Genomic DNA, 26,810 nt, shown 5'->3' with positions numbered 1-26,810 from the left:
TAGACCAGGGGTGTCAAAGTCCCTCCTCGAGGGCCGCAATCCAGTCGGGTTTTCAGGATTTCCCCAATGAATACGAGAGCTATTAGCATACAATGAAAGCAGTGCATGCAAATAGATCTCATGCATATTCATTGGGGAAATCCTGAAAACCCGACTGGATTGTGACCCTCGAGGAGGGACTTTGACACCCCTGCTCTAGACAATGTTTGATCTTCTCTTGTACTCTGCCTTAGCTAATCTAAAGACCTCATTAAACCACACAATTGCGAGTAGCAAGGGTGTATGTGTATAAAAACGCTGGACACTCAGTAAGATTATAATGACAAAGTTTTTCTGGCACAGATGAGTAAAAGGTGAGAACTGGAATGCCTATTAATATTAACAATGCAAGCTTTGTCTACCAAGACCAGCCACTGCATTCTTATACAGCTCCAGCTGTTAAGATCAAAACGCTGAGTCAAAGAGAGAAAACCAAGTCATTGTGTACACATGTCTGGGACCATCTCATATTTTTCCATTTAAGGCACTTCCCCTCCCCCTTTCCCTGCCGTGTGTTCCCGTTTTCAGTAACCAGGCTTTCTTCTGCCAAGAAACCTGAACAAATAAGCATCCAGCCCTTCTCCGTTATTTTTTTTAGAATGATAAGTAAATGTATCCGGGATCCTTGTTTTCATATTTAATTTGTTGGAAAGGGGAGCTCCCGGTGCGGCTGGAGCGGGGTGGGGACTGTTAATGATTGATGGTTCCCCTGTGAGTTTGACACTAACATTCGTTCCCCCCCCCCCCCCGCCTCTCAATCTTTAGGAATGCAATAACAACGTTTCCTCTGCAGGGTCCTCAGTGAAAGGGGGTGGGGGAGAGACTGCGTGTGCTGCCTGCCAACACGAAAATTGCATTTACAGTCTTCAGTTTTATTGCTGCGAGATCCCTTTGCAGTAATTACAATCTTCCGGAAAGAGGCGATTTCTCGCCTAAAAGCGGCGCCTAGACGCTCCGCTTAGACGCCGGTTTCTCCATTTGGAAAAGACGCTTTTCCTGCAAAAGCGATTAGTGCTTCCAACGGTTGCTGAATACGAAAAAGAAAACCCAATAAGTTACCCATGCGCCGAGGAGTGGGGGAGATTTGAGCGGACCTAAGCGAAGCTCGGCCTTTTCGGAATACAATGTAAGTAAATGAGAGGTCATCGATTTGTTTCTTATCCCCCCCCCCCCCGCCCCCGATTGTAAGAAACGAAGTTGTTTAAGGTTGAACTGGGTCTGGAAGATGCGATCAGATCTGGGTGCTGCAGCTTTCCTATAAAAGATTTACAAGTTTCCGGCCCTTTTGTCCCGATTAAGGGGCAAATATGTTATAGCTGGATCTCAGACTTCTCTTCCCTCCGCATGGCCGAGACAGGAGCTGGAAGATCAGTTTTCCCGTGGCGTAAACCAACCATCAGTGTTGGGGGGGGGGGGAGATCTCTGGACAATCTATTACAGGGTTGGAGTTCTTGGCGATAAAGAAGCCAAGTCAACATTTGCTCGAAAGAGTCTAAAACAACTCCTGAAAGAGAGGCAAAGCTGAGAGAGAACTATGACAGAAAATATGGAAAGGGGGGAGTAAAATAAGAGCAGACGTGCTGCAAGATAAGAGAATGCTTTACTGTCTCAGATCTTGCGAGGGGAGGAAGTGCACTAGACACGATTCTTTCTGTCTTTTGCATTTCCAATAATAAAGTCAGATGAGCTTAAGTGAGTCTATATGTGCTGAAAGAAACGGACCAAAGCTCGTGATGCGGGTCCCAACCAAAGCCCCGAAGCAGACGTAGCTCCCTTTTCCTGCCTTTAGGATGTAGCAGAAATCTTAACATTTTTTCCCCAGTAAAAAAAAAAAAAAAAAGGACGTGGGAACAGATTTGGGAAAGGAAAAGGGAGGGGGAGATCGTAAAGGCAAATCGAGAAAAAAAAAAATCATTGCTTTTCTTTCTAATCTCCTCCCCTAAGATGTCACTTCTTTCTGAAAGTCGGGAGCAGTCCTAGTGCAGAGCACCCCGCCGGCGGAGGCACATAGCGTCAGACAGGACTGCTGGGGAGAAACCGCGCGTAACTTTGTTGGTTTTGTTTTTTTTTTTCTTTCTGTTCTCCCACCTTTCCATCAGGGGCCACGCGAACTGCAACGAGAGACGGAACAAAGTGACGATGGCCGGCCGGATCTCTGAAGCTCGCCCGCCGCAGCCCGCTGTCCAGCACTGACGAGGTTTCGGATTCCAGCTCCGCGGATCCGCCGGCCGGAGAACATGGCATCGAGCCTGACCTGCGCCGGGCTGCTCTGGGCGCTGCTTTCGCTGCTCTGCGCCGCCGCCTCCTGCGTGGGCTTCTTCATGCCCTACTGGCTGCTGGGCACTCAGCTGGACAAGCCCGTGTCTTTCGGCCCCTTCCGCCGCTGCGCCTACCCGGTGCGCGACGAGAGCCGCCAGACCACTGTGATGGTGGAGCAGTGCGGCCGCTACGCGTCCTTCGTGGCCATCCCCAGCGCCGAGTGGCGCATCTGCACCGTGGTGACGGGCCTGGGCTGCGGACTCCTCCTGCTGGTGGCGCTCACGGCACTCATGGGCTGCTGCGTCTCGGAGCTCATCTCGCGCACCGTGGGCAGGGTGGCCGGAGGCATCCAGTTCCTGGGAGGTGAGTCTCTTGCGCGCATGCGCTCTTGGAAGAAGCTTTTAGAGCAACTCTATTAAGGCATTACTGTAGTTGGGTGCCAATTATGCACACAAATTGTTTGCACTTAAGCAACTGAAAGATGGCACACATGAGCGTTATCTAAGGTTAGAACATAGGCATTCCGCCTAGCAATGCGTACACCTTATAGAATAGTATCAGACAGGACTGTCAAGAAAAAAGGCAGGGCCTGGGGAAAACATGGACTGCCCCTGCCCCCTCCACTCAGCTGCTGCCCCCATAAAAATCAAGGCCCCCATGTACCTTTTACAACAACATTTCTTCACTAGCAATGAGCACAGCGTCTGATTTACATTACACACTGCTCTCAGTGCCATGTTCCTGCCTATGCGGAAACAGGAAATTATGTCACAGGGAAGGCTGTGCAACTAGCACCAGCAGTGTGTTATTAGTCCCTGGCTGTTTGTGCTCGCTGCCAGTGAAAAACTGCTATTTTAAAAGGTATTGGGGGTGCTCGATTTTTAGAAAAGTGAATCAATCAACTATTAGCGCCTGGCCCAGGGAATCTTGCCCCCCCCCTTATCCCCCTCTTGGCAGCCCTGATATCAGATGCAAGCTTTGCAATGTGTATCAGCTTATACTTGCCATTTATCTGGTGTAAGCTGTTATGCCTAAGTTATGCCTAAGTTTCAGCACATTAAAGCAGTTTTGTGCTAGCATTGTGTAACAGGTTAGTGCACCTTGACACCATCATAGAACTGGCATTAAGCGCTCTTCTTTGCTATGCCTACATTTCAGTGCTGCTTTATAAAATTGGCCCCTTTTTGTTCTGCGCAGCAACAGATACATACTAGGCGCTGCTTATTAATTGCTGATCTGGCTTGGTTTAGTTTAGTTTGTTGGATAAGGGCTTGTGGTTGCTGTGTTAGTCCACTTGAAAGTATAAAATTAAAGTTTATATAAATAAAACAAAAAAAAAGATATAAAGTAATATATCTTTTCAATCAGACTACCTTAGTGCATTTTTTAAAAATGTAAACCAACTTTACAAAACAATTGCAGATCCTAATACCACTCCCTAGATTAGTGGTCCTCAATCTTTCTTCTGTTGTGACATACCTGTGAGACAATTTTCATGTATGTGGCACCCTAAACACAAACATTTACAGCTAAAGAAAAAAAACCTTAATATTTAATTGTTTAAAAAAATGATTCAAGGGGAGTATAAAGTGTTCTTTAAAAGAATTTATTTTATAAATAGTTGTCAAAATTAGTTATTAAACTTTAATCTAATCTGGGATTTATGAGTCGTGCTATGCCTACAGAGGTTCAAGGGTTTAATCTTCAATTTGTCAGTGAAAAATCTAGGACTAATGTTTTGTATACAATTTTCAATATGAGGTTGAATGGTTGGAAAATTCATGCTAAACGTACTGCAAAGTCAAACTTTTACCCATTCTAGTCCATACAGAACATAGAGCAAGAATGTTTCCCTTTACAGCATCATCCTTCAGTGCAAGGCCTAGGGGTTAGTGGTGGTCCCTGGAGACCTCTGGGATAGCCCCATCCTCTTTTTGTTTTTTTTCTTCTACTCTCTGCCCTTCCACCCAAATTCACAAAAAGAAAGAGGGAAGAGCAGTGTGCTTGGTAGACAAAGAGGTGGGTATGGTAGACAGGCTGGTGGGTATGGCTGCTTGGTATGGAAGGATGCCATGTCGCTAAATGGCACGGGAAGATTCGAGGGACTGTTGAAAAGTTCTCAGCCCAACCAAGAAGAGAATGATGTGGAGCCATGAAACTTACAAGTTATGCCAAACTTTTCTTGACACTTTTTGTTTCAGTGATATGAAATGAAAAATGTCCCTCGTATTTAGCTGTTCTTCAAGTCATTTGAAATGAAAAGTGTCCCTCGTATTTGGCTGTTCTTCAAGTCATTTGAATCTAAAGTAAATCCATCTTAAAAATTTGTGAAGTCCGCTGCCTTACAGATTTTCATAAATTCTGGTGTCTTTTCAGTAACAGCAACACAAAAATCTCCAGTACCAGATCCTGTGAGTAATGGGAAACACTGCAAACATGCTACTCAGAAACTATGTAGTAAACAGAACCTAAGGACAGCAGGCCTGCAACATGTCCATTTGAGGCTGGTGGCAGCAATTATCATTGGATATATAGGGGAACCGCCTTGGGTGAATCTCATCATAAAGGCGGTTAATAAATCCCAATAATAAATAGATAAAAAGGGACCTGTTATGGGATTTTCAGCCAACTGACTTTGGATCTCTGCTGTCCCCAGCTTGTAGGCAAAAGGAAGCATAGGCTTGGCCCATGCTGTCCGTGTCAAATTTTTGGTGACAAGCCTCTCATATCTTGGTGACACTGGTTGTTGAGAACCACTGTCTTTTTACTAAGTTGCGCCTCCCCCCCCAGCTTAAAATGGCTCACTGCAAAATGCACTCAGGTGTTTTGCAGGGACATGTCTGGGGGCAGAGAGTGGGTGTTTCTTTGCTAATCTGTTAGTGCAGCTATATTACTGCGTGCTAGAGCAGGATTAGTATGTGAGCTAGAAAATACAGATAGTTGCTAATATTTTTTAAGGGCTCGGAGCTAATGGCAACATTAGCTTATGGCCATTAATGCAAAAATAGCCTTACTGTGTGGGAAAAACCCACATAAGGGTGCACTAAGGCCACTTATCACAGGGCTTGTTTTACTAAGCAGCGTAAGAGCTTTTTACTGCAGGCTGGCAAGGTAAATGCTCCGCCACTAGCTGAATTCCTGTGAGCATCGGAGCATTTACCTCGCTGACCTGCCGTAAAATGCTCTTACGCCGCTTAGTAAAACCTAGGGTTTCTTTTACTAAGCTGCGTTAGGGCTTTAACGCACGGAATAGTGCGCACTACAAAGCCGCATGTGCTAGATACTAACGCCAGCATTGAGCTGGCATTAGTTCTAGCTGCGTAGCGCAGGGTTAGCGCGCGCTAATCTGATGCAGCACTAAAAACGCTAGTGCACCTTAGTAAAAGGAGCCTCCAGTGTAAAAGGATCCCATTGATTGTCTTTGCTCAGCTGCGGAAACACCCACCGAGCAGCTGCCTATATATTTTTTTTGACTAGCTTTCCAGAGCTAAAAAAAAAACACCTGTCCTTTGGTCAGGATAATTTATTAAAATGTTTAGATTACTTAAAATCCTGTTACAGAAGTATATAAAACACAAAGACATTATGTAGTAATAAATAAATAAATACATTGAACATTTGTTTAAAACATTCAGCATGCTACCATGCAATACAGCTTGAATCATGCCGAATTAGCAGCACCCATTAAGCCCAAATTGATTTGCAGAAGCAGGGTTTCGGACCACTTAAATCGTAAACCTTCAACAGTCAGATATTTGTTGCTGGACAGGAACCAGACTTTAAGTATTGGATTGTTTACTTATTCGTTTTATTGGTTTGAGATGTTATAACTATTTTTCCCACCCTTTTACAAAACCGCACAAGGGGTTTTTAGCGCCGGCCGGTGCGTTGAATGATCTGCGCTGCAATCAAAGAGTTCCTATGAGCATCGGAGCAACGCAGAACATTCAGTATCCAGCTGATGCTAAAAACCTTCCTGCACGGTTTGGTAAAAGGGGGGGGGGGGTTGTTTTTAAAGTAATTTGGAATTTGATTTGATTTATCCCCTCTTCGACAAAACCGCGCTAGCGGTTTTTAGCACAGAGAGCCATGCTGAATGGCCCGTGCTGTTCCCGACGCTCAATGAGTTCCTTTGAGCTTCGGGAGCAGCGCGGGCCATTCAGCGCAGCTCCCCGCGCTAAAAACTGCTAGCTCACTTTCGTAGAAGAAGGGGATAATAATTTGATATACTGCCTTTTACACAAGTTTTAAGGCGGTTTATAATTCTAAACTGTTAGCTGAGCAAATCTTGTTTATCAATGATGGTAAGGGATTGAGAAATCATGAAAGTATGTAGGCAGAGCAGTTTGGTAATGAGGGGGCAATGTGGGTTGAAATTTCCTATCCCATCTTTCCATTTTTGGGATACAGGATTGGAAGGGAAGTTGCATCCGAGCACCCGCCTTGCCTGACTCATCTTACTCTAGTCTGTGGTGTGAGTGTATCTATGGGTTTATTCCAAACTATATAAATTGAATGTCTTACTGGACAGCAAACCCTACAAGCAACCAATAACTTGTTCATATGATTTGTAGGAATAAGTGATATTTTGATTAGTTAAAAATTTGTTTTGCATTTGCAGAAAACAATATGGGGACTTATTTTCAGAAAAGAAAAATGTCCACAAAGGGGCAGATGGACATTTTTCTTGCGAAACCCTTCCAATTTACTGTGTTTGAAACCCATTTTATAGACAGATTTCTATGCACTTTTTCAGAACTTATTCATTGTTAAAACAGGTCTAGCTCCAACCGTCCAAATTGTGCCCTGGACATTTTCTAAAATGCTTGATTATTATAGAAAAATGTCCAAATCATAAGCCCACCCTAGACCTGCCCAAACCATGCGTCCAACACATCCCATTCAGATTTAGATTTACTGTAGGCAGCCACCATAGAAAGTCAGGTTCTGTTAATGTTAACAACCTTTCAGCTGAGCCTGAGTGCTCCCTAGCAAGTACTAATTTGGACTAATTAGAGTTATGCACATAACGGCAGCAAAAATATTTGAGCAATTTTAAGAAAATGTTGAAAAAAACCCATCTTTTCTGTAGGATGAAATATGGGACCTAAACTGGTATGTGTCTAGGGGAGGCGCTGGTAGCCTCTTTGTAATTTTCATGGGATCTTATATTATTTGTATGTGTTATGATGTTTGATATTGTTGAAATGTATGTGATTTTGATCATGTTTGTATCTTATTGTGACCCGCCTTGGAAAAGGCAGGATATAAATAAACTGTAAACTGATCTACACTTCTAGTCCATAAACAGCATGTCTGATTTCTGTAGCGTGCATTAATTTAAGGGAACGGGGGCGTGCCCAGTATTTAGATGCTAAATGCTAGTAGGTAAATGCTTGCACCTAAAGTTAGACGTAAGAATATGAACACGCTAGTATTGTATAACAGCGGTTCATGCGAAACTGCCATTATAAAATTCTCGGTGGCTCTCCTTAGGCACAATTTACTGAATCTACCCCTAAACTTCTAAATTTATGAGCATAAAAAGTGGCAGGGGCAGATTTAGTGCAGGAGAAAAAAGTTATGTACTGATTTTCAGCATTAGGTTTGTCAGTCTAGGCCAGTGTTTTTCAACCTTTTTACACCTATGGACCGACAGAAATAAAATAATTATTCTGTGGACCGGCATCGGTCCGTGGACCAGCGGTTGAAGAACACTGGGCTAAGTCGTGGGCCAGATCCCGCCCATCTCTACCCAATCTCCACCCTAGACCCGCCCCCATAATAGTACTAATTGTAACACTATTTTTTCCATTCATTTTTCATAGATACACAATATAATCTTATTAACAACACATGATGGTTAACCACAAAATTAAACTACACAAAGCACACTGACATCAGATGTAAATTCTCAAAATTGACATAATTTAATCATTAAATTCAAAAATAAAATAATTCCCCCCTATCTTTGTTGTCTCCCTCCCTCCATGCTATGCCTTATCTTCTGGCCTGCTCCCGCCTGGCCATTTTATGCCGCCCCCGGTATTATCTTCAGGCTTATCTTCTGGCCAGCTCCCTCTTCCTCACTGATGCAGTGCACTGATGCAGGCGCATCCTGTGCCTCATCTGGAAGCCTTCCCTCCGACGTTGCAACGTCAGAGAGAAGGCTTCCGGTTCAGGCGCAGGATGCCCGTAGGAGCCATTGCCGGTGGCTTTGTGCACTGAATCAGTGAGGAAGAGGGAGCTGGCTCAAAGATAATGCCGCATCGATCGCACTGTGGACCGGCGGTTGAAGAACACTGTTTTGGGCCTGATGCACGTGCTGGCCCTGTGGACCGGCAGGAAATTTCTGTGGACTGGTGGTTGAAGAACACTGGTCTAGGCAAATGGCAGATCTGAAGTTATAAGCATAACCTTTAAGCTCCTAAAAATCAAGATGGATTTTTCAGCTGAAAATGTAGGATCCTAAGTTTGGTTAAAAGTAGGGCACAAATTTAGGAGTTCAGTTTTTTTTTTGAAAATTGGGCACATAGGGACAAAAACCAGTTCTAGACCGCTAAACAATTGGGGACAGATTCTGCAAAAGCACTGGTAATGGCGGCTGCCTTAAAAACAACAGCAAATCATGCACCAGTGCCGTTTGTAGAATCATGACTTTGTTAAAGGTAGGCACCAGAAATGTAGGCCCGGGTTTTCAAGGCCTATATTTTTTGTGCTTACCTTTCACGTGAATCGCAAATATGGAGACGCTTTATAATGCCTATTGCCACTTCCGGCATTAGCCACGTCTACAGTGGCATTAGGTGCCATAAAGCGCCTTAATAGCTGCGATTCGGGTGCCTTTTTTCAGGCGCCTACATTTTTTTAAAACAGCGTTTTGCACTTGTTAGGCGCCTAACCTAAGGCGACGTTTATAGAATATGGACCTTTGTGTTTTGATGTATAACATCTTAGCACATTTTGGGCTGGATTCAATAAATAGCATTGAAAAATAGGTGCCAGGAAAAGTCAGCACTGAGCACTATTCTTTAAAAGGCACACTGGGATAAGCGCCCTTTAAGAAATAGCCCCTTAGTGAGGATTACTGTGCCCAACTTATGCCAGCTGAACCATGGTATAAATCCTGGTGCACAAGTTCAGTGTGGATCCCTGGAATTCTGTAACACTGTGTGCATTGTTTGAAAAAGCTCCTGACCCCACACACTATGGGATTTGGGCACCTAGGATCATAGATGCATGTGCAACCCCTACTTGGTGCCAGTTAACATCAAAAATTGTTAGCATCCAATTATTGTTGTTAATTGGCTCGTTAATAAGGTTTCATACACATCTTGGGATTGTGTCCAAATCTGGGAGCAATAATTCCAAATCCAAATGGATTTCCAACATCCACAGTAGGGATCTCAAAGTCCCTCCTTGAGGGCCGCAATCCAGTCGGGTTTTCAGGATTTCCCCAATGAATATGCATGGAAAGCAATGCATGCACATAGATCGCATGCATATTCATTGGGGAAATCCTGAAAACCTGACTGGATTGTGGCCCTCAGGGAGGGACTTTGAGACTCCTGATCTACAGGTATCTCATGCAAATTTATAGGGGTAATCCTGGAAACATGACGGAGGTGCCTCTAGGAGAGGGTTGTCAGGCACCTCTGTAAAGGAGCTTTCTTCCACTTGAACTGGCCCAAGCAGATTTCAGGGGAGGGAGAACAGTACGCAGGAGTGTAGTACAGACTGGTTTCTGAGTGAGCTTCCTTGCATCTGGTTTTTGTCTGTGGACATCAAACTGAACTACAGTACAGTAACTGCCATTTACATTGTTAGAGCTGGATGATTAATATCAGCTGTAACTCTGGAGCAGGGAATTTCCTTCGGTTTCCTGTTTCTCTGGGCCTCTGGGAATCAGTTTAACTTCAGCATGCTTGCATTGTGGAATTTTTATCTCAGTATTTTATGTTCATGTATTGCTGGCAGTGTTCAATAAGGGGATTTTTTTTAATCTAGCGTTTCCCATATCTGTCCAGAGAAGTCTGCAGCCAGTTGGGTTTTCAGGATATCCACCATGAATATGCATACACGAGGGTCCAATGTATGCAGATTTATTTCATGAATATTCATTGTAGTTATAGAAACATGATGGCAGATAAAGGCCATATGGTCTACCCAGTCTGTCCATCCATACTTTCTACTATCCCTTCCTGTTCCTAAGAGAATCTATGTTCTTATCTTAAGCTTTCTTGAATTAGGATACATTCTGTATCTCCACCACCTCCACCAGCAGGTTGTTTCAGACATCCATCATCTTTTTTATAAAGAAATATTTCCTTAGATTACTCCCAGGTCTATTCCTTTTCACCTTCATCCTATGTGCCTTCATTCCAAACCTTCCTTTCAACTGAAAGAGACTCATCTCTGGTGTATTTATGCTACAGAGGTGTTTAAATGTCTCTATCATATGTTCCCTCTCCCATCTTTCTTCCAAAATATACATATTGAGATATTAAGTCTGTTTCCATTGGCTTTATGACAGAGACCACTGACAATTTTAGTAACCACTCTTTGGACTGACTCCATCCTGTTTATTTTTTTGTGAAGGTGTGGTCTCAAGAACTATACACAGCACTCTAAATATTGGATCTCATCAAACCATTCCATAACTGGCTAGATTAGTGGGCCGGGGACGAAGTTTGGGCAGAATCACTACTTCATCCAGATATAGACAATATTCAATCCGTCAACCAGCTAAGTATATGGATGAAGTTAGAACAGCAAAAAAAGCTATCCAAGCTTTATCCACCTAATTAAGCTGGCACTGGTCTGATCTGCATATCGGTTGATGCTCAGTTCACTTCTATGTTGATGTACTGAGACTGATATTGGGAGCTCCTTTTACTAAGGGCTCCTTTTATGAAGGTGCGCTAGGGTTTTTAGCGCACGCAGAAAATTACAGTGCGCGGTAGCCGAAAATCTACCGCCTCCTAAAAAGGAGGCGGTAGTGGCTAGTGCACTAGGGAATTTAACGCGCACTATTGCTCGCATTAAGGCCCTAGCACAACTTTGTAAAAGGAGCCCTAAAGCGCGTTAGCGTTTTTAGCGCACGCACGGCTACACCATGTGGTACGCTTCTAGAATAATGTCAGCTCAATGCTGGCGTTAAGGTCTAGCATGCGTGGAAATTTAGCGCGCACTATTCCACGTGTTAAGGCCCTAATGCACCTTAGTAAAAGGAGCCCTTAGTCCTGGAGGTCAGATATGCCCTGGAATTTAATATCCAGGGTTAAGTTTTCGACTGTGAGTGGCTAACAAGCTGCGAACAGCAGTGAGCTGAATGTCAGGCCCTAAGTTATCAGCTGAAAATTCATCTTTAATTTGGAACTTAAATTTATTGTTACCAATTTAGGCCTGCCATTCATACGCCTAGTTTTATGAGCCTGACTTATGAGCCTAGTGCTGAAAATCTGTGCAAAGCTCCTAACGTTTTTCATCCGCTCTAAATTCCCCTCCACTTTTTATGCTCCTAAACTTAGGGGTTTACTGACATTTTTGAGTATAAAGCTATGCACTCAACTATTTTTTTACGCTTCATAATCAGGGATTATTATTTCTTTATTTTTGTTTGCAAATGCCACACAGGCCTGAACCAGTGCATCTGAGTTTGTTTTACGTACCACAAATTTTTAATCTGCTTAGTTATCTTTTTTTAGTGTCTGGTTTTCTCGTTCAGAAGGCTGATGCCAGGTCTGGCATTCGAGTCATGTTATGGCAGATTAAATTTAGCCCTGCAGAGAGGGAGAAAACTGTTGAGAACTGTACGGAGTTAGTTTGCTTCTCAGAATCAGCTGAATTCATTCTTTCTTTCTCCTGTGCTTTGGTTTTATCTTTTGGAGGAAGATGGAAGAAGAGGAATAGTGGGAAGATATATAATAGATTGATACTAGGAACTTTGAGTTATTCTTCACAAATATACTGATAAAAGAAAAAAAGAAAGCATCTAAACCAGGGGTCTCAAAGTCCCTCCTTGAAGGCCGCAATCCAGTCGGGTTTTCAGGATTTCCCCAATGAATACGCATGAGATCTATGTGCACGCACTGCTTTCAATGCATATTCATTGGGGAAATCCTGAAAACCCGACTGGATTGCGGCCATCAAGGAGGGATTTTGAGATCCCTGATCTAAACCATCTTCTGGGTCCTGGCTTGCATACTTTTGATCTGTCTTTCCTAATGTTGTTTTGGCATTTTTGTAGCATTTTTTTAATATGTTACTGATGAAATTGTAGGTCTTGTTTTCATATGTGTTGATATTATTTTGAAGGATGATTTGTATTGTTTTTTGTTTTTGATCTATGTATGTTTATTTTGGGAACCGCTGTGACTTCAGGTGGTATATTAAGTTTTTAAATAAATAAATTTTAGAAACCCTTTGTGTTATTTGGACATGTATAAGCCAGCATTTAGAAATACCATATATCACATACATGTCTAAATCCTTATTTTAGAAATTGCCATACACAAGCCAAATTGCAAATGTGTGCCTATGACAAGAGGGCATGGGCTGGGTGGGCAGGGCCAAAGGCCCCGATTCTATAAACGGTGTCTCAAACATAGACGCCAAGGAGCACAGTGCAAACCGCGTGCCAATCATGTTAGGTTCTGTTTATAGAATCGCACCTTGAGGCACCTTAGTAGACGTCCTAAGCTTAGGGGTTTCCTGGCCTAAATGAGTGCACCTAAGTCCAAAACAGGTGCCTACGTACTCTTCAGAGAGTTTCCCTTTGAAAATAAATTTATATCTCTGCAGGATTTAAACATTTTTCCCCCCAGGATGTGATGAATTTGTTCTGCCCTGAGTGGGATTAGGGTGTTTGTCTGCATCACGTGGTTTGAGACTGCCCCACTTCACTGCTACACCACCAGGTTTTAAAAGTAAGGTGTGGAGAGGTCCGGGAGATGGGGTGGTTTAGAGGCTCATGAGTAACCAAAGTTGTGAATTAGAGAATGACACGGTGACAAAATTTATCACCGTTCCCGTCCCCGCGGATAACTGCGGGAAACCATCTTCATGTCATTCTTTAAGGAGAGAGGGAAGAATCAGAGTATGAATGGCCACAACCACTGACCCGCAACTTTGCTTTGAAGAATGCTGGTGTAGAAGGACTGAGGTTGAAACAGACACTACAGAATGACAGTCTCTGGTATCCAGAGCAGATATTGTGATGTCATAATGCCTCATTCCATCAGTGCCTAAGAGCCAATCACATCAGTGATGTCACAAAGGCTTCATTATCCTTGGCTCCCATAAGCACAGCCACTGATCCTCAAGCTTTGCTTTGAAGAATGCTGGTGTAGAAGGACTGAGCTTGAAATAGACACTAGAAAATGACATGGGATTATTTCCCGCGGTTATCCGCGGGGACGGGAACGGTGATGAATTTTTGTCACCGTGTCATTCTCTATTGTGAATCCAAAACCCATGAATATGGGTGGGGGAGTATACTGCCTATCTATCTCTATCCTATCATTCATTGTAGTTCCTCTGGTTACTACATTTCAATCCTCTCTCCTCTCTAAACATACTGGGGCTCATAATCGAAACTTAAAAACGTATATAAATTGGAACAGACAGTAAGCAGAGGTGCAGGTGGATAGCTGATGTTTATTTATGATGGCAGAGTAGAACATAAGAGTAGCCTTACTGGATCAGAACAATGGTCCATCTAGCCCAGTATCTCATCTTCATGGACGCCAATCCAAGGGCTCCTTTTACTAAGCTTCGATAGCGTTTTTAGCGCATGCAGAATTTTAGCGCACGCTAAACCTGCGCTACGTAGCTAGAACTAACGCCAGCTCAGTGCTGGCGTTAGGTGCGCTAAGCGTGTGCTAAAACCGCTATCACAGCTTAGTAAAAGGAGCCCCCAAGTCACAAATACCTGGCAAAAATCTAAATAGTAGTTGAGAAAGACGTGGGAAAAGCCACTGCTTGCCCTGGATCGGTGGAATGGAATGCTACTACTATTTAGATTTAGATTATGCTTGAGAAATATCTGTATAAACTGGAGGCAAAGTGTGCAAATCTCTCTCATGCATATTCATTTTGGATATACTGAAAACCTGATCAGACAGTGGTTCCTACCCCTGTCCTAGGGAACTATTTTATATTGGGATTTATTAATCACCTTTATGAAAAAAAAACCCAAAGTTGGAGTAGAGCTTAAGATAATACTTACAATTTTACTAATAGTATAACAAAGTAAAATGATCAAATATTTAAGCATAAAATCAAAGACGCAAATTGAATCCTAATTATAGAAATAACATGCGCACAGTAAGATAATCATAAAACAGAAATACAGTGTCAGCAGGGTACAAATGATTCATCATAATAGGCAGCATGGAGGAGCATTCCTGTAAAACAGAAACTGTAAATCAGAGGTCCTCGAATCTTTTTAAATAGGGGGGCCAGTTCACAATCCCTCAGACTGTTGGGGGCCAGATTATAGTTTGAAAAATAAACATGAATGAATTCCCATACACACTGCACATATCTTATTTGTAGTGCAAAAAAACCCCAAACATGCAAGAACAATACAATATTTAAAATGAAGAACAATTTTAACCAACACATCCTCGGCCCCAGTGAGTCAATGTCACTGCGTCCTCCCGGCCGACACTAATGATGCTGGAGCAGCAAAAAACTAACAGATGGTCATGGGGGATTTCAAGAAAGCACTCTAAAACACCTGCAGAAAGAAGTAGATGGTAAAGCAAGAATGAGTCTTGGAACGTACAGAGAGAAGCTATTGGAGCACCAACATAAGGCTTGAAATATACTGAGAAAAGCTATTGGAGCGCCAGAATGAGGTTTGAAATTCACAAAAAGAGCCGAAACAGCATACTGAAGTTTAGAACGTTCAGTGAAGTGCTACCAAGCCCCTGCAATAAAGTAGCCCAAATATCCGGCAACTCACTATTGCCAAAGGTTTTCCGCTAGCTGCACTGAACTTCCAAGAAACCCTCCCAGCGTCACCAACCCACACGCTCAGCAGATGGGTCACACAGCGTGGCAGCGTGATGTCGGCGCTGTGTGTCTGGCCGTCCAGCTCACGTGAGGGGGTTACTGGCAGCGTGCAGTGAGGAGCAGTGAGAACTACAGAGTTATAGTGAGAAAGCCACAATGGAGCAGGTCAGCAATGGTTAGAAACATGAACAGTAAACTCTCGAGTAGGGGCCGGGTAAATGACCTTGGAGGGCCGCATTCGGCCCATGTACCTTAGTTTGAGGACCCCTGCTATAAATGCTCACAATGTTAGTACAATACAAATGAAACCGCTTAATAGTCATTTTATTAAAGTAGAACTCCATGGGGCAGGGACTGATTGTTAAGTCTATTTGTGCAGTCCCGTGTACAGGAAGTCGCTCTATAGATATGATCAATAACAGTAGCATCACTAAACTAAACTAAACTAAACCTTAGGTTTGTATACCGCACCATCTCCGCGTGCGCAGAGCTCGGCACGGTTTACAGAGGTTGAAAGGAAAGGAACTACAAAGAAAGGATATAGGAGAGGGACTGAGGAGATAGAGGGGGACAGGATACTGGAGCACGGGAGGTGATTAGATTTTTGAAAAGAGCCAAGTTTTCAAGTGTTTGCGGAAGGATTGGAAGGAGCTAGAATTTCTGAGCGGGGATGAAAGGTTGTTCCAGAGTTCTGTGGTTCTAAAGGGGAGGGATCTGTTGTCACATGACAACAGATCAGTTGTACTGTGATTAAAGACTGTAGCTGAGCAAGGACCTGTTTCTGAAATGTACTTGAATAAACACAGTTAAAATACTTTCGGTAAAACTCAGTGACCTGAAAGAGCAGCGAGGCTAAAACAAATGTTAAATTGTACAACACAAAAAAGTGACTGGACCTTAAGCATTGTTTGGGATCAGATGCAGTGTAACTTGGGAAGTTTGGCCAATAAACACATTAACTTTTCCTTTCAAGCATAAACATTCCACTCTGCTCTGTGACAGAGGAAAGGTGCCTTTCGTATTCCATGTGCCACAATGGCAATTCTTATTAACCCTTTCAGGACCATAAGGATCATAGGCCAATTTTTGTGGTTTTGACGACATTTTTATGGTAAAAAGGGCTTGCAGATGCCAAAAAATTGATTTTTTTTTGTGAAATATCATTATTTTTATTTAAAAAATCACACTTCTGGCTTATGGACAGTGTGGCAAGTGAATCTTCTCGTCAATCTGGCAACGACGCTAATGAATGAATGTCGGAACCAGTTTGTTTACATAAAGGCAGTATCATATGGAATCCGTACATATCAAATTTAGAACTGTAGACTATCCCAATCAAAATTTATAGGATTTTAAAGTTATGGGACAAATATGTCCCTTGGTCCTGAAAGGGTTAAAGATCCTCATACTTTGTACCTTTTAAAATTCAGTTTGGCTTCTTGGCATTTGGTGGGTTTCATTAAGTTTCACAGCAGTTAGCATTCATTCCCCTCACCCTCATTTGGTATTTGTTTTGTCTGTATTCTAGAATAGACAATTGCGCTTTGTGTAAATTGATCATGCGATAATGGTTTGGCACAGCACTTTAAACAGGCTCTGTGATCAACAATTCCAAAATAATTTTAACCTGTAAAATGAAAGGCAACTTGTGAATCTTTTCAGCCAATAATGGTAAATCAGAGATCTATGTTAAGGTTTTTGAAGTGTTTCCTTTTCATTATAAGGCAGTGCATTCGTCATGGTACGAATATTACCACACACTTTGCAGGCAGAATGAATACCCCATTGATGTATAGAAGTTATCCAGTCCGGATCAAGAATGCTATTGTCAGTTGTTTCTTATAAGGAGAGACGTTTTAAACATGTATTAAGGGCCCCCTTTAGAAAGCCATGATAGCAAGTCCTGGCACGACAAATGCGACCAGCCTATAGGAATTGAATGGGCTGTGTTATATTTGCTGTGTGGGAATTTCTACCGCAGCTTTGTAAAAGAGGCCCTAAATTAGGCTCTTTTAAGTAATGTTTAAAAAAATACTTGGGTATAGTGGTAGGGTAGCTACATTAATCCACTTTTATAGGTAATTAAAAAAAAAGACAAAGAACCTTTCACCTTGCTCTTCGCTTAAGTCACCAAGGTTATCTGGAAAGCGATCTAAGTGACTGTGCAGATAATGGACTTTAACACTCATGTTACAGCCAAGCCTGTTGAAATCAAAGAGCATATCCTCTACTAATTGTATATAGTTAGTTGTCTGCCTTCTTGTTGCCAAGAAAGTTTTTCACAACAAGAACAAATGAAGACCAGGCACACGATTTGATTTCATTCACTGATGCTATGAAATGTGAGTCATTTATAAGTTGTCTGATCTGTGGACCATCAAAAATTCCTGCCTTCGGTTTTTCAGTGCTAAGTCCTGGTAACATATGTGCTATGTATTCGATGCACATAAACTCCCATTTTACAACTATAGATATTTCTAGAAAACCCAATATTTAGCTACCATTTGTCAAGCTGAGAACCAGAACTCCAAGAGTGGATCAGACCCCAAGAATATAATCTTTTCTTCCTGCGGTATTTCCATTTCACATAGGCAGCTCTTAAGAGTTGTTTCTGTCAATCACTGTTGGGTCCTACCAGCCACACTACTACTACTGCTTATCATTTCTGCTGTTCTGCTGGGGTATGTTTGGACGTATGTGTGTGTAGATACATGCTTGCTTTTTTTTTTTTTTTTACAGCGTTTATGAGTCATAAACTGTTCAGATCATTGTGTTTTTCTTAGGCTTTGGTTCTGTAAGCAGAACATGAGTATCCCTCTCATGCAGTCACTGTAAGCATTTATCTAACACATTCATCTAGGTCTGATGATATTAATAGCAGAAGCAAGCGCAACAGTCCTTTGAAGCTGTTCAAGTATATCACTTTGCTTTAAATGAAAAAACTGAGGATGTTCCAATTCAGTGGAGCTTTGGCATGCTCATATTTTCACTTCACTAACCTGCGTGGGTTTTGCCAGAATTTTATCAGCGTAGTATCTGACTGAGAAAATTTGCAGACCATTGTGTCCTGTGTGCTGGTGATAAAAATATTTTAGTAACAAGGTTTGTAAAGTAAGCATTATAAACATAAATATCTACTCGAGGTCAGTGATAATGTTTGCAAATTGCAGCAGATATGTGCTTTTGGTTATCTGTAATCCATTGATGTTTGGTTACATGATGTAGGGGTGTTCTTCAATGCAAGACCCGGGGGCCAGTGGCAGCACTTGGAGACCTCTTGGGTGGTCCCCATCATCATCATTCAGGATTTTTTTTTTTGCTAAAATGTGCTTCTCTATCCAAGCTCCCTACAGAAAAGAGAAATAGATTGGGAAGGAAGAGCTGCATGCTTTAAGGACAAGACATTTCTCAATTGACAGAGAAGCAAAGAATGCATTTGGAAATGTTCATCTCTTTGAGGATATCCCAAATGAAACATTTTTAGGTGGTCTGGTGGGGATGAATGTCGCTGACACACATTGGTCAGTAGTGTCACATCCCCATGTGAGATGATATCTGATGACTCCCCTTCAGCTCATTTGGATTCAGAGTGGTCCTGACTTAAAAATTAGTGAAGACAGCTGATGTATTTAGATTTAACTCGCACCTTTGTTGGCGCAAGGTTAGTTGTTTATCCCAGGACAAGCAGGCAGCATATTCTTTACGCATGGGTGACGTCACCGACCGAGCCCTCGGTACGGACCTTTTTAACTAGAAAGTTCTAGTTGGCCGCACCGCGCGTGCGCGAGTGCCTTCCCGCCCGACGGAGGAGTGCGTGGTCCCCAGTTTCTTCGTTTCCGCGGAGCGAAGAAGACGTGTGTTTTTTTTCAACTCCGTTGAAATTCTATTTTGCCTTCCCGCTCGCGTTATTTTTTTCGTTTTATTCACCTTCGGGTGCTTTTTTCTTTCAGTTTACAAAAAAAAACAAAAAAAAAAACTTTATTTTTTCTTATTTTTTCGTTCCTGCCCCGGCGGGGCCTGTTGTCACTATCCAGGCCTCGGGGTTCGATTTTGCGGAGGCCGTGTTCCCATTCATGCCCCCACAGCCGGGTTTTAAGAAGTGCCAGCGGTGTGCACGCCCGATCTCCCTCACTGACCCACACAATTGGTGTTTACAGTGTTTGGGACCGGAGCATCGGGCGGACTCCTGCACCCGCTGTGCCACTCTTAAAAAACGCACTTTGAAGAATCGTCAGATCCAGCAAAATCTACTTTTCGGCACCGGCCCGGCTATGGACTCGACTTCTTCACCTGCGGTACCGTTGAAATTGGCACCGACCACTTCGACACCGCCTGATCCGTCATCGGCGCCACCGGCGCCAGGTAAGCCGGCTAAGAAGCCTTCCACCCTTGAGCGCCCTCCCACTTCGGTGGCGACACCGGTCCTTTCGGCTCCACGCCGACCCAAAAAACGCTCCGCCCCGATATCGGTGAGTGCCTCGTCATCGGCCTCCTCATCGCCGGGGCGTAGAGCGGCACCCATGGAACCAAAACAGAAAAAAGTGGTTCCGGTGCCACCCCTGGATGACCGCATCGCGGCCATCCTCCAAGACAAGTTGCAGGAACAACTACAACAGCAACTTCAGCAGCTCTTGCCCTCTATCTTGGCACCGCTGCTTTCGGTACCAGACCGGCCCGAGCCCCGCACCGTCCAACCGGTATCCACTCCATCGGTACCTTTGGACTCCTCCATGCCTATTCTCTCGGCGTCGCATCTCCATACCCATGCCGAGAGTCTCGCCTTGGCGACGGCCGATCCTCCTCGGGACCGGACAGGGCACAGGTCTTCCCGTGACCCTGACCGGCACCGTTCTTCCCGGGACCGAGACAGACGCAGGTCTTCATCCCCCGGTACCGTCTCGGTACGCTCGGGCAAGTCTCTGTCTAAAACTCACCATACCGAGCCTTCCACTCCGGTCTCTCGGCACGCGCACACCGATGTCAGAGACCCGGACCTATGGGAAGAATCCCCTCCCAGTACCGAGGAGGACGCATCGTCGTCGGACGAAGAGCCTTCGGCCCCCGATACCACATCTAAGCCTGAGCAATCTTCCTTTTCTAAATTCCTCAGGGAGTTGTCGGGGGCTTTATCTTTGCCTCTAGAGTCTGACTCTAAGAAGTCACAAGCTTTCCTGGAGGCATTAGATTTTGATCAACCTCCCAAAGAGTTCCTAAAGTTGCCCGTACATGACATCCTACGGGAAACTTTTTATAAAAATTGGGAAAACCCACTTACTGTCCCTGGGGCTCCCCGTAAACTGGATAGCCTCTACAGGGTTATACCAATCCCGGGATTTGATAAACCCCAGCTGCCCCATGAATCTCTCCTGGTGGAGTCCACCTTAAAAAAGACTCAGGGCTCTAGTGTTTATGCCTCCACCCCTCCTGGCAGAGAGGGCAAAACAATGGACAAGTTTGGCAAACGACTCTACCAGAATGCCATGCTTGCCAACAGGGCAAACAACTACTCATTCCATTTCTCTTTCTACTTGAAACATCTGGTCCTTCAACTCTCCGCCATGCAGAAGTACCTGCCGGAGCACAAGGTTCCACTATTCCAGCAGCATATCTCCAGCCTGCTCCAACTGAGAAAATTTATGGTGCGCTCTATATATGATTCCTTTGAGCTCACCTCCCGTGCATCTGCCATTGCTGTGGCTATGCGCCGCCTGGCCTGGCTCAGAGTCTCTGATTTGGACATCAACCATCAAGACTGTCTAGCCAACGCCCCCTGTCTTGGGGATGAATTATTTGGAGAGTCCCTGGATACCACCACGCAGAAACTCTCAGCCCATGAGACCAGATGGGACACTCTCATAAAACCAAAGAAAAAGGCTCCACCTGCTCGTCCTTACAGACCACAGGCCTCATATCAGCGCAGGTTCTCCGCAAGGCCGCTCAATCCACCTTCACAGCAACCTAGGCGGCCCCGTCAACACCAGCACACCCAGGCTCGTGCACAGTCTAATCAACCTGCCAAGCCTCTTCCTCCTGCCAAACCATCTCAGCCCTTTTGACTCCTCTCTCCAGGGCTTAGCCAGTCTTCCACCCTCATTGCCTCTTCCTCAGCCAATCGGAGGCAGGCTCCACATCTTCCTCAGCCGTTGGGAGGTCATCACATCAGACCAGTGGGTCCTCAACATCATCCGCCACGGCTACTCTCTCAACTTCCAGACTCTTCCACCAGACAATCCTCCCGTAGAGTCTGCTTCTCATTCAACTCAAACCCCCCTCCTCCTGAGGGAGGTCCAATCCCTCCTTCTTCTCAATGCCATCGAAGAAGTACCTCCGGAACAAAGAGGCCGGGGATTCTACTCCCATTACTTCCTAGTTCCCAAGAAGACAGGAGACCTCCGTCCCATTCTCGATCTCAGGGACCTCAACAAGTGTCTAGTCAGGGAGAAATTCAGAATGCTCTCCCTTGCCACGCTTTACCCTCTTCTCTCTCAACACGACTGGCTATGTTCCCTGGACCTCAAAGAGGCCTACACTCACATCCCAATCAATCCGACTTCACGTCGCTACCTGTGATTCCAGGTGCACCACCGCCACTATCAGTACAAAGTGCTACCTTTTGGCCTCGCTTCATCACCCAGGGTGTTCACCAAATGCCTCATTGTGGTGGCGGCCTTCCTCAGGTCTCACAACCTCCAGGTGTTTCCCTACTTGGACGATTGGTTAGTGAAAGCGCCTACGTCTCCACTTGTGCTACAAGCCACTCATCATACCATCTCTCTCCTCCATCTTCTGGGGTTCGAGATCAACTACCCCAAGTCGCATCTGCTTCCCACACAGCGCCTTCAGTTCATTGGAGCAGTTCTCGACACCACACTAATGAGGGCGTTTCTCCCCTCCGACCGTCAACGGACTCTGCTCCACCTTTGTCGTCAGGTGCTCCTTCATCACTCCATTTCTGCCAGACAGATGATGGTCCTCCTGGGCCACATGGCCTCGACGGTGCATGTGCTTCCCCTAGCGCGACTCCACCTCAGGACACCTCAATGGACTCTGGCCAACCAGTGGTCGCAGACCTCGAATCTTCTTTCTCATCCCATCTCTGTGACATCGTCTCTTCAGCGATCTCTACAATGGTGGTTGAACTCCTCAAATCTTTCCAGGGGCCTTCTTTTTCATCTGCCCCCTCATTCCATGATCATCACCACGGATGCCTCCCCTTATGCATGGGGAGCTCACCTGGGAGATCTACGCACCCAAGGTCTTTGGACCCCGCAGGAACGTCTACATCACATCAATTTCCTAGAACTGAGAGCCATGTTCTACGCTCTCAAGGCCTTCCAGCACCTTCTCTGCCCTCAGGTTCTTCTCCTGTGCACAGACAATCAAGTCGCCATGTACTACATAAACAAGCAAGGCGGCACCGGGTCTCGCCTCCTTTGTCAGGAGGCTCTCCGCATTTGGACCTGGGCCACGGCCCGCAGTCTCTTCCTCAAGGCTGTCTATATCCAGGGCGAACAGAACTCCCTGGCCGACAACCTCAGCCGCATCCTTCAACCTCACGAGTGGACTTTGGATCCTCCCACGCTCCACTCCATCTTTGCTCGCTGGGGCACTCCGCAGGTGGACCTATTTGCAGCTCCTCACAACCATCAGCTGCCCCAGTTCTGCTCCAGACTCTTCTCTCCTCACCGTCTGGCCCCGGATGCATTCCTGCTCGACTGGACGGATCGGTTCCTCTATGCCTTTCCTCCACTACCTCTGATGTTGCGGACTTTATCCAAACTCCGCAGGGACAGGGCCACCATGATTCTCATCGCTCCTCGGTGGCCTCGCCAACACTGGTTTCCTCTCCTGCTTCAGCTCAGCGTCAGGGAGCCCATTCCTCTTCCTGTGTTTCCTACTCTACTTACGCAACAACGTCAGTCTCTGCTGCATCCCAATCTGTCTTCGCTCCACCTGACAGCTTGGTTTCTCTCGGGCTGACCTCTCCAGGAAATCTATCTCAGCCTGTCCGTCTCATTTTGGACGCCTCCAGGAAACCGGCCACCCTCCAATGTTACCATCAGAAGTGGACCAGGTTCTCCTCTTGGTGCCTCCGTCATCATCACAACCCCACCTCTTTAGCGGTGGAAACTGTACTGGACTACTTGCTCTCCCTGTCCAATGCGGGCCTCAAGTCTACCTCAATCAGAGTCCACCTCAGTGCCATCACTGCGTTTCATGAGCCTATCCTCGGAAAACCTCTCACGGCTCATCCTCTGGTTTCCCGATTCATGAGGGGCCTCTTTAATGTCAAACCACCTCTAAAGCCTCCTCCGGTCGTCTGGGACCTGAATGTGGTTTTATCAGCCCTCATGAAACCTCCTTTTGAGCCGCTTGCCACAACTTCGCTCAAACATCTAACATGGAAGGTGCTTTTCCTCATTGCCATCACCTCTGCCAGGAGGGTTAGTGAGATGCATGCACTGGTCGCCGATCCACCGTTCACTGTTTTTCACCATGACAAGGTGGTTCTGCGTACCCACCCCAAATTCCTTCCCAAGGTAGTCTCGGCTTTTCACCTCAACCAGTCCATTGTGTTGCCTGTCTTTTTCCCGAAACCTCATTCACATCCTGGGGAACGGGCATTACACAGTCTTGATTGCAAGCGTGCCCTGGCTTACTATCTTGATCGTACAAGGGCTCATCGCTTGTCCCCTCAGCTCTTCCTGACCTTCGACCCTAATCGTCTAGGTCGACCGGTCTCTAAACGGACGCTATCCAACTGGCTTGCAGCTTGCATCGCGTTCTGTTATGCTCGGGCCGGTCTGTCACTGGACGGTGCTGTCACTGCCCACAGGGTGAGAGCTATGGCCGCTTCTGTTGCTTTCCTCCGTTCCACACCCATTGAGGAAATCTGCAAAGCTGCCACCTGGTCCTCAGTTCACACATTCACTACTCACTACTGTCTGGATGCTTTCTCCAGACGGGATGGGCACTTCGGCCAATCTGTACTTCAGAATTTATTTTCCTAATGGCCAACCATCCCTCCTCCCTCTTTGTTAGCTTGGAGGTCACCCATGCGTAAAGAATATGCTGCCTGCTTGTCCTGGGATAAAGCACAGTTACTTACCGTAACAGGTGTTATCCAGGGACAGCAGGCAGATATTCTTACGTCCCACCCTCCTCTCCGGGTTGGCTTCTTAGCTGGCTTATCTTAACTGGGGACCACGCACTCCTCCGTCGGGCGGGAAGGCACTCGCGCACGCGCGGTGCGGCCAACTAGAACTTTCTAGTTAAAAAGGTCCGTACCGAGGGCTCCGTCGGTGACGTCACCCATGCGTAAAGAATATCTGCCTGCTGTCCCTGGATAACACCTGTTACGGTAAGTAACTGTGCTATTCAGGCACAGGAGGTATTTCTTGTTTTCAGAGGACTTGGAATCTAATTTTGTAGGTGAGATAACAGAAGGGAAATTGACTTGCCCAAGGTCACATGGAGAATCTGTAGGATTTGAAAGATGACTTCCCTGGTTTTCTGTCTGCTGTTCTAGCCATTAGGTTACTTTTCTACTCCCTTATCAAATGTGCCATAGCTTGCTTGTGTCCTTGACAATAAAATGGGAAAAGAAAGGAGAGGATTTTGGGGGAACTAGTACAGAGAAGCATATGAAATGATGGCAAAGTCCATATGGTCTATCGCAGTGGTCTCAAACACGCGGCCCGGGAGCCACATGCGGCCCGCCAGGTACTATTTTGAGGCCCTCAGTATGTCTACCATAATCACAAAAGTAAAATAAAACAGTTTCTTGATCATATGCCTCTTTAGCTATAAATGACAATATTATTATTAAGGCTTAGCCAAAAGGAAAGATTTATAAACTATAAAGAGTTTTACCTCATGCAAAATTGTCAATTCTTTAATAACACATGAACTATTTTTTCAGAGGCTCTCCAAGTACCCACAAATCCAAAATGTGGCCCTGCAAAGGGTTTGAGTTTGAGACCACTGGTCTATCGTCTTCCTATCCACAGCAATTACTAATCTCTACAGTCTCTTCCTCTCCCTCTGAGATCATCTGTGCTTTTCCCCTGACTGAAGATGGAGACTTGGATTTTGTAAACTAGTTAAGAACTTGCATAAGAACATAAGCATGGCCTCTGCCGAGTCAGACCATGGGTCCATCATGCCCAGCAGTCCACTCCCGCGGCAGCCCTTCAGGTCCATGACCTGTAAGTGATCTTATACCTAAAACATTCTATTCCTTAATCCTTTAATATCCTTTAATATACGGTAGATGTTAACCATTTGCATAGAGTCAAAAGAAGTAGTGTTACAGTGCATGTATTCATATCAGATAGGAAAATCTGAACTTGGTTCATCTGCACTGAAGAATAATTTAGAAGACTGATAAATGCTAAATAAAATCATAATAAATAAAATAAAACCTAAGTCCTAATAAATAACCCCCTCTCTCATGCCTAAAGTTAGGTGCATAACTGCAGACCTACACTAGTATTCCATAGCAACAATTACATGTGTCATTGCTATTATATAATTCATGCTTAGTGATTTTGGGCAACTTTGTGAGAATTACCCTCAATTGATTCCCTCTAAAACAGGGATCTCAAAGTCCCTCCTTGAGGGCCGTAATCCAGTCGGGTTTTCAGGATTTCCCCAAAGAATATGCATTGAAAGCAATGCATGCACATAGATCTCATGCATTTTCATTGGGGAAATCCTGAAAACCCAACTGGATTGCGGCCCTCGAGGAGGTACTTTGAGACCCCTGCTCTAAAACGTTATATTAAACAGGTGTGTTAAACCATAGGCTCCTGTTACAAAGCTGTGGTAGCAATTCTCCCATGGCAAATGCATCAACGCCCATAGGAATTGAATGGGCTTTGGTACATTTGCCGGGGGGGAATTACTACCATGGCTTTATAAAAGGAGCCCTATGTTAATATTCATTTATTTATTCATTCAATTTTTTCTATACCATTCTCCCAGGAGAGCTCAGAACGGTTTATATGAATTTATTCAGGTACTCAAGCATGTAACCTTATGCTTTATGTGTTCAAAAACGGTAAGATACAGTGTTTGGTATTCTTCCATAATTCTGAACACGTCCTCCCTCAGTCTTAAGACTGAAGGAAAATTACATGGCATGCTTAGCAATCTAATGTCAGTTTTATACTGCTTTTAGGTTTTTAGATAAGCAGAACTCTTTGTGCTGTGCTTTGAAGAAAAATGAAAATAAAGTAATTCTCTTCCTCGAATCCATCAGATCTGTTCATGCTAGTTTAAAGCATTCGATTTCTCTTCTGTCATACTTGATATATTTCAGGGTTTCTCAAACAGATACAAATTGATAGCAAATAACCTTTTTCAGCACTGTGAAACTGGATAATGTACAATATTGGTTTTAGGATTATAAATGATTTTTCTTTTGGGCCTCTCGAAGGAGCTTTCACAAAATAAGATAAGAGAATGAATCGTTGAATGGTGTCCAATGG

General features: G+C 44.6%; 1 protein-coding gene across 1 annotated transcript in view; it reads left to right on the top strand.

The window, feature by feature from the left end:
* The first annotated feature begins 663 nt into the window (after positions 1-663).
* LHFPL6 (LHFPL tetraspan subfamily member 6) overlaps positions 664-26,810 on the top strand; it is a 245,758-nt gene continuing 219,611 nt past the window's right edge. The window contains exons 1-2 of the mRNA XM_033950072.1: positions 664-1,165; positions 2,139-2,661. Coding sequence (XP_033805963.1) covers positions 2,277-2,661 — 385 coding nt within the window. The 5' untranslated portion in view covers positions 664-1,165; positions 2,139-2,276. The remainder of the gene's footprint in view (positions 1,166-2,138; positions 2,662-26,810) is intronic.

This window comes from Geotrypetes seraphini, chromosome 6 (genome assembly GCF_902459505.1).
Source record: "Geotrypetes seraphini chromosome 6, aGeoSer1.1, whole genome shotgun sequence".
Taxonomy (NCBI): Eukaryota; Metazoa; Chordata; class Amphibia; order Gymnophiona; family Dermophiidae; genus Geotrypetes; species Geotrypetes seraphini.
This window is presented reverse-complemented; position numbering and strand designations above follow the sequence as displayed.